Here is a 14539-nt window from a genome sequence, read left to right on the forward strand (position 1 = left end):
AGGGGGGGCAGCATTAAGAAAACAAAAATCACCTGGTACAGGAACTGCATACCGAGTATGTACCTAGCTATGGAGCGCGAGAGAGGTATTGGAGTACTGCTGGTGGTAGTGGTGGTGGTGGCGGCGGCGGCGGAGATATGTTTGTGGAGGGAGAAGAGAGCAAAGCCAGATCTTGTCTAAGCAGAGGGAACAGACCATCTCATCATCACGTTGCATTGGTGGCAGTGCATTGCATCGTAAACAATAGGAAAGTGAATGATACATACCTCGTAGTGAAGGAGATGAATTAATGTTAGTACTGGTACCCAGTATTGCGAATGTTGGATTTGCACTAGCCGGGCAATATACTCCGGAGTACTGGTTACGAATACTACTGGGTATGATACTCCGCCGGAGACACCCACTAGGTAGTTCTCAGACCAGCTCCCCACATTTGCGCCGTATAATCTGTCCCGGCAAATGCATCTGACTACTCGGTCCCTCGAAACATCCAATGATGCCTCAACTTTTTCTTCCCTTGGTGCCTCTTCATTCCTTCTGTTTGTTCCTGATGTGATGTTTCTTTTCCCTCTTTTCCTCCTTGTCTCTAGCCTCGTTCGACTAAGTCATCTGTTTCCCTCTGTTGTTCTCGGAATCCTCCCTCTACTGCTCATCCCCTGATCTTCCCTCCTCGCCTCTCTCGACTGTGCACACACATGTGCGCACACACACACACACACACACGGCTATTTTCCGTCTTTCGCCGTTGCAATCTGCTATGCGCGCGTGAGATTTTCACTTGGATCTTGGACCAACGGTTCTTTCTCGCCCCCAGTCATCACTTCCACCCTCCCTCTGGACAGGTCATGCTGCAGGCCACTTCTCCCTCTCCTTCTCTTGTCTTGCCCATTCTGCCTCTCCCCGTAGCGTATCCGTTGTTTGCGCACCCCAAATCAATCGCCCCCCGCCATCTCCGAAGCCGTTTGCTCTTGGCTGGTAGTCCCCGGTCCGAACTTGCCGTATCCAGTACCCTGTACCAGTCCCAGTACCACTACGGTCAAACGATTTCTTTTTTTCTTCGCTCGCTCGCTTCTCCTTGCCAGTGGACGTTCTAGTCGAGTCTATGGGTTCCTCGGCCCTTGGACCATTCCACCAAGGTACCTGGCCTGCTGGGCCCAGGCACAGGGTCTAGGTATTGCTTTGGGTAGTGCTAGGGCTCATTCTCCATCCTTCCGGGTCCCGACCAGCACCGCGGGCCCACAGCGCGATCCGTTACAATTTTCCAACGATTGACCGACCATTGGCGTCAGTCCAACGACCATACTCGGCCTTGTTCTCTCGAATCACAGCCTACCCGTCTTGCCGCAGCGTCGACCAACGGCCAGACTTGACTGACTGACTGACTGACTGACTGATCACAGCACAGGTTTTTGCCATTGCACTATTCCAACCATTCCACCCTCCTCATCCCTCTCACCACCACCAAAACGCCCCCCCTTAGAAACACCTTGGGACTCCGTCTACCGCGTTGCCCTACCACACTTGCGCAAGTCCGCCATTCGAATCCACTTGCCTCCCTCTCCACCCTTTTTCCCTCCTCCGAATAGTAAATACTCTAGTACCACGAGATCGGCAACTCCCATCTTGCAGCTTGATACATCTACCCATCGATATCCTCACGACCCCCTTCCGAAGTTTCTAGCTTGGCCCTTTTCTTCTTTCCTCAACCCCTACATACCTCAGTGCACTATCTGGCTGCTTATGCACTCTTGAACCTCAGACTCTAATCTGTTGGCTTTAATGTTCCGCTGCGTCTGAGACCTCACAACCATATGTCTTGATCTATCCTTCAATTTCTCCCCTCCCCTTCCCCCCCAAAAAATCCTTTGAGCCTCGGCACGTCAGCCATGAAGCCTGGCAATATCATCAGTAGCCTGTCTCCACCTTCGCACGCTCCTCCCGCCGGTGTCACCAAAAGTACCTCGTTGCCCATATCGCGGTCAAGCAACTCCGCATGGGAGAAACCTGAACGAGCTCGAACCAGTCACGCTTGTGAACCTTGTCGCGAGCGAAAGACGAAGTGTGATGGGTCCAGACCTGCATGTCGGAGGTGTCTTCACACCGGTACCACTTGCTACTACGGCTACGGCAAGGGGTGGAGGAAGCGGAAGTAAGTGTTGTGACTCGGCCCCCATGAATGACCTTGCTTTCGAATACATATGCTGACAGCGGGCGGCCCCGCCCCTTCTTACAGGACAGCAGAGGATCTTACGGCAACCTCGCGGCGTTTGGCACGGTATGAGAGCCTTCTCAATGAGATCCTCCCAATGGTGTCGCCCGAGGTACGGGCCTTGATCGAGGATGCGCGCGACAACGTAAGGCGTTGCCTGTTGATGTTCATCGACCGCTCGGGACCACGGAGCTAACCTCGAAATAGGACACGGGAGCGTCAAATAATGGCTCCGAAACAGCAGAAACAGAACAAAATCTGCACCCGCCTACATTACTTAAAGGCGACTCGAGCATGACGGGATCTGGTAGCCGCATCATCCTGCCGCTCCCAGTGCCTAGTCCCCATGTCCCAGCAGCCTCTCGCTCATCAACGTCGTCGGGAACCTTTGACCCGGTTCCCCCGCCCACGATTACGAGCACAGGTACAGGATCCAACGTCCAAACGTCTTCACGGCTGTCGCCTGACTCTAATAATTCGGGCACCCGGTTGCCGTCTATCACCGCTGAGGGGCTTCTGATTGAAACCGGAGTTAGAGATCGCTCGCCTACAAGTCTACACCGCCCGGTCGACACAGTTACAGGCTATGGACAAGACCGTCTGGGAGCGCCGCCAACCTCTCCGACCAGTCATACGTCCCTTGGAGGTGCGTTAAACGGACCAGGTCCTGGACGTTCAGATACTGACTCGCGGAGAAGAGACTATGCGGTCCCCACAGTTTTCCCCTGGCTGAAATCCAATGAAGCTGCAGCAGTCCGAAATTGACATGTACATCGTACCGTGTACACACCTCAGTCTCTTATCTCGCACGTGTTGTCTGTCTCGGCTACCGTCTCGATCTCGCTTCCTGTGGATCCGCTGGACCAGACTGAACAGCTCCAAGAGTCGGCGCTAGGACGAGATTCTAGGCCTAGAAACTCAACCCTGCGCAGAAATCTCAGGTGTGGGACAATTCCTGCGCACGAGCCCGTCTCGGGAGGGAAGAACCCTTACCCTGATCTTCACGGGGATTTTGCTCTGAAGAGATGACGATCTGCAACTCTCCACCGGCGATGGAGGGTGAGCGACTGTCCAAAAACCACTACGGCAATTTGCCGCGAACCAACGGCGACCCGGTTTTGTGCGAGGGCAGTTCCTGAAGAAAAAGTGCGGAGAGGGTATAATCAGCTTCGACACGCCACCTCCTGGAGATTGATCCGCTTTTCAGATGCAACTAAGTATGCACTTTTTTGCAGGCCATTCCAGGGACTTGATCAACCGGCGTGGTGAGGGTTGCAACCAGCGAACATGGCAGACCTGATAGTAGCACGATGCAGGGACGCTGGAAAAAGGAAATTTTCGAGGTTGCTTCGGAAGCGCGAAAAGTCCCGTCTCGGCCCTGGCTTGATCCACACACAGGCCCATGATCTTGGCGCTGCAACGGCACTGGACGAGACTTGCAGGGCCTAATCACCTTCCAAATTGGTTCCGAGGGGTGGCGGATTAGTCTTCCGGGTGACACGTCATGCAGTATCTCACCTGCAACAATCCGGCCTCCGAAAAATAAGAGGAGGGTTACTGTGCTGACGGCGGGCGAGGGTGACAGTGAAAATGAAAATGAAACCTTGTCAGCGGAAAATGGTGTCGTGTCGTGGTCGGTGTCTTACGGAGCAATGGCTAATTTTGAAACCGCATGTTTGCTAAGACCAACGGACATTCACATCCGGCTGGAGTCAACCGAAATCCGGAGTTGCGGAAAGGATCGCCCTTTCCGAGGTCCAACAAGCTTTGGATCAGGACCACGAGCCATCCACGGCTTCTGCAGCCCGTCGCAAGCTTGGGTCGGCAGTGACTGTTGTTCTGATTGGAAGCGGCCCGACAGTGATCCTTGTTCCCTCTGCCCGGCTGGATGGGAATCGACATATGGATTCCTCTGGTGAGGTCAACAACTTTGTGTTGTTCAGAAAGATAAGAGAGGCTTATATGATGACCTCATGCGTAGTTTTGGGAGGTGGTCTCACGAAGCAGCGGACGGTCACGACGACACCGCTTGCTCTGACTCAGGACGCTTGTCACGACTTCGGACGATTTCCAGGGGAAGACAGCACCAAGTCGACACGAAGCAATAACGCAAAAAGGTATAGAAAATTTAGACTGATGATGACACGATCCCGCATGATCCATATTATCACTGATGGGGATCAAAATATTTGATTGTGGTTTAATTTGGCATTCAAATCAAGCATTCACCATTTTCCCCCCTCGAATCCGAACATGGGACCGAAATCCCCATTCCGCCATCTCAACTCAGTACCTTGCATGGATCTCGAGTCAACACTCTGCATCAGTTGCTGACCTGTGGAGAGACGCAGGAGGTTAGTCATGGCCTCATTCCCCGTGGACACACTGCAATTATAAGCGCGGAAAAAGACACGTCCGGTCTGCTGGCGTTCCACTCGTTCATGCAGCTTGCCCTGCATCCGTTCTATTCCGGCGCCTGAGGTTGTAACGCTCTTGCCATTGCGTACCCCTTTCTCAGCGTTTGCGAGTGTCGGTACACGTGATGTACGAGGGAGAGAACTAGCAAGCTCCATCACACTGTGGAGAGATTTGTTCTTCTTCCTGGGCTCGAATCCGACGTGGAACAACATCTGAACTTTCTCTGCTTGAAGCGAGCGCAACGCACCTTATCCGGAACATGTTTGCCAGTAGCTTTTTCAAACATATCTCTCGCCTTGTCGGTGACCTTCTCATTCAGACTTCTTTGTTTGGCGGGGTCGATTTTGCCTGGTCAATCGCCCAAGATGTCAGAAGATTCCTTCAAGTATCATGCACTTTTCCAACGATATCGGGGTTGCAAAACGGGGGTGTGCGACGAGAGACCGGTGAGAACAGAGCAGCCGACTACTCTGACGCGAACAGGAGAAAGTATCTCTACCTTGGCCGAACTGCTTCTCGACGGCGTCGAGGCCTGCGCAGGAGAAAGTCTCGTTAGTCCTATGGCTCGCCGGAAGAGAGGAATAGGATCAACTCTATTCACCCTTGTCAACGTAGTCCTCTTGTTGCTGTCCAGCTGCCTGTCCTTGGGTGTTCATTTTGACCGATATCGAGACACTGTCCCTCAGAATTGGTTTGGTTGTTTATGAAGGCCACACGATGGTGATTTTAGTCCGCTTCAGTCACTCAAGGATTGGACCACGGGGGACACAGTGGCTGGTCTTTATAGTCCATTGGCACATCCTGTTCAAGTTACTGGCCGTTGCTACTCATTCGTGATGGCAAAGGAAAGGATCTGACAATCAGGCGTGCTGCGAAATATGTACCACCGACATCATAGCGGAGCCATTGTCCGTTCAAATTGGCCCTGGAAATGTCGAACATAAGTGGTAATGATGTGACTGTCAGGACCAGTCAAGGTCTTTTGACCAAAAACCCAGCGCAGTGACCGATAAGACTTGAGCGAAGGTAAAACAGGATCGAGCTCCCATTTGACTGATATGGACCGGAAGAGCCTGAGGCCCGAACCGGATTGCGATCGTTGCGCCGCTGACGTCATTTTCTCCTGAAAAAGGTGAGAGCCATTGGCAGTACCTGGGTATTATAAGATCCTGGGCCCCAAGCTCCTGCCAAGCTTTTCTTTGCTTCACGTGATCTAGCTTGGCATTGTCGCGCCTTCTCTTCGCTGAAACATGTGAACAGCCTCACCATCCTTCGGCTGCTGAACCCTCCGCTCACCATCTCTCTTTTCGACTTGTTTTTGAGTCACTGAGAGACATGAGCTGTCTCAAGTAGCCATTGTGGCTGGTACTTCTCCAAATCCGGCTTGTTCAAAATCCCGCCACGATTGAAATGAAGACAGCTTGATCCATGCAATCGCGCCCCCCAGCCTCATACCGCTTCCTCAAGCTCCTCCGGTGTCGCAGGTAAATTGCAGCCTTTCGTGAGGTTCTTCAAAGCCGCCATGGCTCTAACCAAAGAGGATAGGTGCCGACCCAGCCGAGCTCTGGCCCGTCTCTCGAGATCAAGACTTGAGGCACCCAGATCTCGGCCCAAGTGTGAACCCCCCGCAAACACCCCTTTCGGCCATCTCGCTCGTTCAGATCAATGCGAGCGTCTGAACGCCTGTCGCTCGGCAACTGGCAGCTTCCGAAAGATGGCTTGTGGGTGCTTACCCCGTTAATGGCATACGGGCTCCGTGCAGGGTTTGCTTTTTCCTTTGCCCGAGGTGTTCCTCCTTGATACAACACCATTGAAAATGTTGAAACGACTGCCTTCTATTATCCGGTATCACAATTTGTAGTGAGTTGAGCACTTCTACTGACAGGATGACCTCCGTACGGGTTACCGAAATGGATCAGCGAGCAAGCGATGCTCGGATCTTCACGCTTCCTTCTTGGAAAGTGTCTTACATCCTAGAGTCTGTGTATATAATTCTCGTCCTTCCTATGGCCGACATCACTTCTACAAGCAGTTCAACCAGCATCCACATTCCAGTCCTTCCTTCAAAGACTTTTGACAAGTCATTCTTTTCTACAAGGCTTTTGATAAGTCTGCCTTTCATTCTCTTCCTCAAGCTTTTGACAAGCTCTGCTTCGCTTTTTTGACCTGTGCTGGACACTCTCATTCATCCTTTTTCCCGTACATACCTTTGCCCTCAGTGCCACACTCCTGACAAATTCCTTCTCTTTTCCCCCAAAATGAAAGCATTCACTCTTTCTGGGCTGAGCACCCTCTTCGCTGGCTTGACACTGGCTCATCCTGTCGACCTGGCCAAACGCGGTGGTCGATTCTCCGAGATTGATATCACCATCTTGCAATTCGCTTTGACTGTAAGTAACCACTTCGGTCCATCTAAGACGGTCCGCAATGATCTAACCATTTCTGGACAGCTCGAGCATCTCGAAAACACCTTCTACAGAGAAGCATTCAGAAGTTTCCAGCTGCAGGACTTCCTCAATGCGGGCTTTGACGAGGAATTCTTCCTCAACCTGGAATTCATCGCTTCAGACGAATCTGCGCACGTTGAATTTCTCATCGCAGCAATCGAATCCGTTGGCATTCAACCCGTTCAGCCATGCCAGTATAACTTCCCGGTGACCGATGTTGCCAGCTTCGTCACTGTCTCCGCCATCTTGGAGTCTGTCGGAACCAGTGCTTACCTCGGTGCTGCGCCGTTTGTCGGATCGAAGGATATCCTCTCCGTGGCTGCGAGTATTATGGCCACGGAGGCGTTACATACGAGTTCGCAGAGGAGCTCGTTGGGTGCAATTGCAGCAACCAATCCTTTTGCTACTGTAAGTTAAGCTGCGTTCGGCACGAAACCTCATTCCGAGAATATGTTGTGCTAATGTGCGGCTTTTCAAGCCCCTTGACGCCAACTCGGTCTTCACCATTGCCTCGCAATTCATCGTCTCCTGCCCTCCGTCGAACCCACCATTGCCATTTACCGCGTTCCCCGGCTTGAAAGTCAACTCTCAACCCTGTTTCGACGAGAGCGGTAATGGTGGTAGTTTCTCCACCGAGTCCATCAACTATGCTACCGTTGTCTCCGACATCGAAAGTGCTACTGACACTACCAGCGCCTACGTAACTGATGTCACGGACTCGGCTACTTCAGTGGCCTATGACACCACCTCGACCACCACCGCTGATTACACCACTACCACTACCACCGACTCCACCACTGCAGCCACCACCACCGACTCGGCCGCGGCTTACACCACCTCGACCACCTCAACTATGGATATGTCCACAACGGAGACCACCAGCACCACCATGGACATGGCATCAACGACCACGTCCATGGATATGTCCATGGCATCAACGACCATGTCCATGGATATGTCCATGGCCACCGCCGCTCCTGAGCGCCGAAGCACCGCTCTTAAGGCGCGCACAAACGGCGGTGCATTCTCATCTTGCCCCGCTCCCGGTGCTGGCTCTTCTGTTCAACTCATTCCCGACTTCTCCAAATCCCGCCACGACTTCTCCCGGGTCGAAATCATCTTCGTGACATTCATCGCCGGTCTCGAGGTCGTGTCCATTCAGGCTGTCTTTGAAAGTGATGGAAGTATCAACGTGAGCATCCCGGGAAGCATTGGTGGCGGGCAGGTATTCATTTTCATCACGATTGTGGATATTTCCGGAAGAAGCTTGAGCGATAACGAAGTGCTCTTCGGACCGGCGATTATGGAGAGTGAGTACTACCCTACCCAAGTCCAAAAGACTTTAATTTCCGATGCTGATTTCCGAGCAGTTGCTCCATCTTTCCCGTCCATCAGCCAGTAGATACATCTTTGGCAGAAACTGTGCGCTCACGCTAGGTGAATCAGTCTTATCAAACTGAACATCCTGTCAAGGACGGTCGGTGAGACGAAAAGAAAAGCCAAAAAAAAAAACAGGGTCTACTAGTGGACGTTGCTATCTGTAAAGGGTGGTGGAGTCTCGGGGTCAGGACAGTCGATACCCTTCATGTCTCTCCTTAACGACCATTTGTGTGTTTTCCGATCTTATCTGCTTGTACGTCTTCTAGCGACTCTTGGAAGGAGGGATAGAAAAGTGCTGTGTCTTCAGGTTATTGTGTATCGCCTATTAAAACATCTGCTGATGGGAATAACAAAAGAGTGAGGAGCTATCAAAGATACTCAGAGAACCGGCAGACTACCATGTGACATGACGAAAAGAAAGGCAAAAATAGGGGAAGACTGCGGCGAGCAACAAACGAGAGCTGGGAAGAGCTTGAAAGGAGACGTTCGCTTTGGAAAAGCGTTGACGTGAATAGACTCTGCAGTGTGTTGCCAACGACTGGATTGGATTGCAGTGAACAAGGTGATCACTTTGAAAGAAGCTGCCAGTTAGCGATCAAAGCTATCGGATTTTGAAAGAGCATCTCTTCCGAAGCCCCTTTCCCCTGTGGGTGTCCATGTCCTTGACCGTGACGATTTGTGAATCCGGTTGACTCGAGAATACTTTGTCTCTAGCCGCTCTTGGATGTCTCAAGTGCGTTTTGACCCCTCCCCCCCCTCTTTACCGGGATACATGACTATCTGGAATCATATTACGGAGTATAAATCATGATGAGGCGTAACTACTGAGGGATAGGGATACACATCGGGTTCTGGACCTCCTGCTTAGACTTGGGGGTCTTGAGTTCGGGATCCGCGCCACTCTGGGCTGGTATAGGGTCGCGACATGGAGTATTACGTACGGTAGGAGGTAGGTACGTAGAATAAAGGCATGGATTTGCAACTACGCCCTTGCAGACGGGGCGGGATGTGATGGGACGGTATGGCATGTCAGTTGGGACAGGACCTTGAATGGTGTTCGTGTGGCCAGGCATTGTGTTATGTAGGTACTCCGTGCTGGTTACAGATATGCTCAGGACTCCACACTCCATACCTAATGGTACATCGGATTTTGGCACTAAACAATACAACAGATGGCGGCACGGCCTTTGTTTCAGCCCCTATCTGCGAACTATTGACTCTCGACTAGGCTCGGAGCGGACAATGGGCAACGGAACCATCGTAATGCTGACCTCGCCAGTGTCCACTTCCCACAAAGAGACGGTTTGCAAAAGCACCGACTGATCGACTAACACTTTCGAGTGACGTGATTGATCTTCGAGCTTCGCGTGAATGCCACTAGGGAGGGTGGGAACTGTTTCTGCCACGAAATGCAGCGCAACGATTGCCTGTATATTTGTAGGACGCTAGTCGGATGTGGCTTGCGTGAAATAGACTGTGTTCGAACAAGCGTAGGCTGCATCGAGACTCGGGCGCTGCCAAGAAGCTGTCCAGTTGCCGTCCAGTTTGTTGCTGCGTTATTGCAGGCATTTCTGCAGGTCTCGAGGAGACATTTGACAAGGGCTGCTCCGGAAGAAGGTCCTCGCAGGTATCTAAGATGCATTTTTTTGCCCGATGCTTGCAGAACCATCCATGCATCCTCCACGGAGCGAGGTCGCTGTTTCCTGAGGAGAGGTCCCTCGTGGTTGTCTTCCCTACTATTCTGACCAATCAGCACATAAAGCCGCTCCTGTACTGACAGACATGCTCATGGTAATACTCCCTTCTCTCGCGTAGAACGGGGTCTTCGTGACGGGGAGCACGCTCTTGACCGAGAGATGGGCTAATGCCAATCTGAGGTCGACCAAGGTGATTGTCCATCAAGCACCCCGGAATTGCTTCATCGTCGAGCCAAAACGTGCCGGCCGTCATTCGGGGCTCGATTTCTAACGCTCGTACGACGTAGTTATCCACGAAGACTTTGACTTGCTTCGTCAGGTCGCCGAGAGACGACGCCAATGGAGCAACTCTAGCCACGCCCTGCGCTTTGAAATATTCCTCTAGCCCATAGGATAAAGATGGGTACATGCTTGTCATGTCGTCAAGATTTAACACAGAATCCTCCCACGTCAAGTGAGTGCGGATCTCCGCCGCGGGGACGATTCCATCATCTCCAGAAAAGACCAGTATGTCCGGGTACATGGTAGAGCTGATCGCTTGGTTCATCGTGGTGAAGGCGATTGATAGGAATCCAAGCGTCGACGTTTCGATGACATGGTGGTGCTCTTGCGTTATCCGTCGTAGAAGCCTTGCATAGTCGGAACCCATATTCTTGAGCTTGAGAAAGGCGCGGCGCTTTGCTAAAGGGAATCGTTTGATGACATTCACATCATTATTTGCATCGGCTGATAGACCCATGAATGTCGCAGCCATTAGCCGAACAATTTCAGACCGAGTCTGTCCATTTTGTATCGCTTCCCTAAGGATATTCTCTCCGCTTTTCATGTGCACCATAGCGGCTTTGAAATCCTCGTTGCGTTGAGCCATCGAGGAGAACAATCGACAGACGATCAACGCGACATCCCATGAAGGAGGTTGATGTGTGAATGCACGGATAGCCCGAGCCCTTCGCTCCAATATCAAAGCGGTGTGATCGGCGCCAGATAGATAGGAGTCAAAAGTCGCTGCAACCGCAACCATTCCATGATGGACTGATGGGTTCTCCCAAGCAGCTTGGGGGACAATGAATCGCCAGAAGTGATGCCACCTTTTAGTAGAAGAAAGAAGTGGCGCTGTCCTAAGGAGGAAGAGCTGGGTGTAGCTTTGGTCCACCTCCGTTGTCCACGGACTCGAGGGTTCGAGAAGAAATCTGGAGAGTTGGGTGAAAGCCCGATTGCTTTTGCTTGCAGTCGCTGGGGATCTAAGAGACTCGCCGTCTGTCCGAAGGCCTTCACAATCAGGGATATTTGGCCACAACGGCTGCAACGAACGTGCATCTGGTTCAAGTAGGTCGCTCTTGTCTTTGTGCGATGGCTCAAACAACCAGGTCTTCGGCGGTGCGTATCCATCGCAACGGAATTTGTCTTTCACACATCTAGATCGACATCAGAGCAAGATAGGTCGAGGCTGGGTCATCGTTACTTCATGCAGTATGGCTTCCCTTCGTCGCAGCGTTTCCGTCGGATCCTGCAGCTGCTGTTAAGCCGGGAAGAATCGAGACGTCTCCGTACTTACTTGCAGGTCTTACACCCAGTTCTCACCTTCGGGGCCCATCTCCTTTGTCGCTGCTCTTGTGAAAGTAGTGGTGGCATCTTACCTTATGGTTCCATTACCCAATTTTGGAGGTGAATTTCTTGTTTGCTGATGACATGGACATGTGTTGGCATGTGTCAAGGTATAGACGACAGTCTTGACAAACACGGAAAACGGGGAAAACGGGGCAAACACGGCAAACAAGCGAATTTCCTGGGGGCTGGGAACAATAACTGGACAGCCTCGCAGCCTCGTCAAACCCCTTGCCCCTCCAACCTCATCAGCTCGCAACCCCTCGTTCGGCATCAACACCGAGGAACCGCTAGGGAAATGTGGGGAAGACAGGGGATTTCGGTCCCCATGGTGAGCAATGGGTGCTGCCAATGGAACATCTTGCATTTCGAAGGCTCTTCTTCCCTTGCCTCAAAAATTTCAGTCGCAAAGTTTTCTTCTCTCTGGCGTTCAACATACCAACAGCAATCGTTGTCAGGAGCTCGAGATTCCCCCGCACTTGATCTGGACGATCTCTCACCGAGGGGTGGTTTTGTAGTATATCTTTCGCTCTCACGGACCCTTCCGTCCCAAGCTGTCTACCTAGTAGGCTCTGGACAGTAGCCTATCTGCAATATGGACAAAACAGGCGGCTTCCAGGAAGCCCGCTACCTGGATTTTGTGCACTCTTCGGAGCTCACCGGCGTCGATGGCAAACCCATGCTAAATCGCTACTCCACCCATCTGACCCGCCAGCACGATTTCCCAGGGGCACAGGCTATGCTCTTCGCCGCGGGTGTGCCAGATAGGCACGCAATGCAGACTGCTCCTCATGTGGGCATCGCAAGTGTTTGGTGGGAAGGAAATCCCTGCAACATGCACCTTCTTGACCTGGGCAAGGAGGTCAAGAAAGCTGTCAATGCGCGCGGAATGCTGGGATGGCAGTACAACACCATTGGCGTAAGTGATGCCATCACCATGGGAAACCAGGGTATGCGATTCAGCCTGCAAACGCGGGAGATCATTGCGGACTCCGTCGAGACAGTGACATGCGCTCAAGCCCATGATGCCAACATCACTATCCCTGGGTGTGACAAGAACATGCCAGGTTGCATCATGGGGATGGCAAGGCATAACAGACCGAGTCTGATGATCTATGGAGGGACGATTGATAAGGGGTACTCCGAGACTTTGCGCAGGCCCGTCAACATTGCCACCTGTTATGAGGCGTTCGGAGCGTACACGTTTAACACCTTGCGTCAGCCAGACGATGGGGGAGACACGTCCAAAACCAAAGATGAGATCATGGAGGATTTAGAAAGACATGCTTGTCCAGGTGCCGGGGCCTGTGGCGGCATGTACACTGCCAACACGATGGCCACGGCAATCGAGTCAATGGGGTTGACATTGCCTGGATCGAGTTCGACACCAGCGAGCTCACCAGCCAAAATGCGCGAATGTGCCAAAGCCGCAGACGCCATCAAAGTCTGTTTGGAGCAGGACATCACGCCGAAGAAACTTTTAACCCATAAATCCTTCGAGAACGCTCTCGTCATAACCATGGCCCTAGGAGGAAGTACCAATGCCGTCCTACACTTACTCGCCATGGCCGTCACGGCCGGTGTGGAACTCACTCTCGATGACTTCCAGCGCGTGAGCAATAAGATCCCCTTCCTTGCCGACCTCGCGCCATCAGGAAAATATTCCATGGCCGATCTGTATGAGATTGGAGGCGTGCCAAGTGTGCAGAAACTCCTCATCGCGGCCGGTCTTCTCGACGGCTCTATTCCAACGGTGACGGGCAAGACCTTGGCCGAGAATGTAGCCAGTTGGCCCAGTTTGCCGAGTGATCAAGTCATCATCAAGAGCCTAGACAGCCCTATCAAGGAGAGCGGACACATCCAAATTTTGAGAGGCAACTTTGCACCTGCAGGGGCGGTGGCAAAGATTACTGGGAAAGAAGGTCTTCGTTTTACAGGGAAGGCAAGGTGTTTTGAAAAGGAAGTGGAACTGAATGACGCGTTGAACAGAGGCGCTATACCGCGTGGGGAGAATCTTGTGCTGATAGTAAGATATGAAGGACCTAAAGGTGGACCGGGAATGCCAGAGCAGCTCAAGGCCAGTGCAGCCATCATGGGCGCAGGACTCACAAACGTCGCTCTTGTGACGGACGGACGGTACTCTGGCGCCTCGCACGGATTTATCGTGGGCCATGTTTGCCCAGAAGCGGCGGTTGGAGGCCCTATTGCGTTGGTCAGGGATGGTGATGAAGTCACGATCGATGCCCAGTCGAACACTATCTCCATGAAAGTGAGTGATGAGGAATTGGAAAGGCGCCGGAAGGAGTGGAAACCTCCCAGGCCGACGGTAACCAGGGGCACACTGGCCAAATATGCGGCATTGGTTAGTGATGCCAGTCATGGGGCTGTCACAGATCTGTTTTGAAAGGCACGGACTGGCGGGAAGGAGACCAGGCCACCAAGGCGAACACGGAGACGCTTCTGGCAGACCCAGGTTGTAGTCAGAAACATTAGGTATCTTTTTTTGACAATTGCGGCGGGGAACAGGAGGACAGAGTCTAGACCAATGGCGACGGTAGGACTGGGTATTTGACAGCTTTTTGGGTCCTTTTTGCGTTTCATTGGGGGCCCAAAGACTCGGGAGAGCCATGACGGCGGCCCACGCCCGAGCGGGATGGCGAAGTCTTGTTGATCATGACTCTGCCTCAATGTAGCCTATTGACGAGGACTCAATGAAAGAGCCAGCTGTAGAGTGAGTTGGTGTGAGCCTGTGAATGGTGATGGATATGTACCTAGTACTCGGT

The 14539-nt window shown here is 52.3% G+C and overlaps 4 protein-coding genes across 4 annotated transcripts; 3 read left to right on the forward strand and 1 right to left on the reverse strand.

Annotated features, from left to right (window-relative positions):
• Positions 1-2064: 2064 nt before the first annotated feature.
• Positions 2065-2974, forward strand: A1O5_09745 (uncharacterized protein; the record flags this gene model as incomplete). The annotated part of the gene is made up of 3 exons (XM_007750323.1): positions 2065-2149; positions 2209-2354; positions 2417-2974. The coding sequence occupies 3 exons, from the start codon at positions 2065-2067 to the stop codon at positions 2972-2974; spliced, it is 789 nt and encodes a 262-aa protein (XP_007748513.1).
• A 3911-nt stretch (positions 2975-6885) lies between these two features.
• A1O5_09746 (uncharacterized protein) lies at positions 6886-8476 on the forward strand (the record flags this gene model as incomplete). The annotated part of the gene is made up of 3 exons (XM_007750324.1): positions 6886-7017; positions 7078-7482; positions 7553-8476. 3 exons carry the CDS (start codon positions 6886-6888, stop codon positions 8474-8476), a joined length of 1461 nt encoding a protein of 486 aa, XP_007748514.1.
• A 1727-nt stretch (positions 8477-10203) lies between these two features.
• A1O5_09747 (uncharacterized protein) lies at positions 10204-11019 on the reverse strand (the record flags this gene model as incomplete). Its single annotated transcript, XM_007750325.1, has 1 exon — positions 10204-11019. One exon carries the CDS (start codon positions 11017-11019, stop codon positions 10204-10206), a length of 816 nt encoding a protein of 271 aa, XP_007748515.1.
• A 1332-nt stretch (positions 11020-12351) lies between these two features.
• Positions 12352-14160, forward strand: A1O5_09748 (dihydroxy-acid dehydratase; the record flags this gene model as incomplete). Its single annotated transcript, XM_007750326.1, has 1 exon — positions 12352-14160. One exon carries the CDS (start codon positions 12352-12354, stop codon positions 14158-14160), a length of 1809 nt encoding a protein of 602 aa, XP_007748516.1.
• Positions 14161-14539: the final 379 nt, after the last annotated feature.

The sequence above is a fragment of the Cladophialophora psammophila genome (genome assembly GCF_000585535.1).
Source record: "Cladophialophora psammophila CBS 110553 chromosome Unknown aczJe-supercont1.17, whole genome shotgun sequence".
Lineage (NCBI taxonomy): Eukaryota > Fungi > Ascomycota > Eurotiomycetes > Chaetothyriales > Herpotrichiellaceae > Cladophialophora > Cladophialophora psammophila.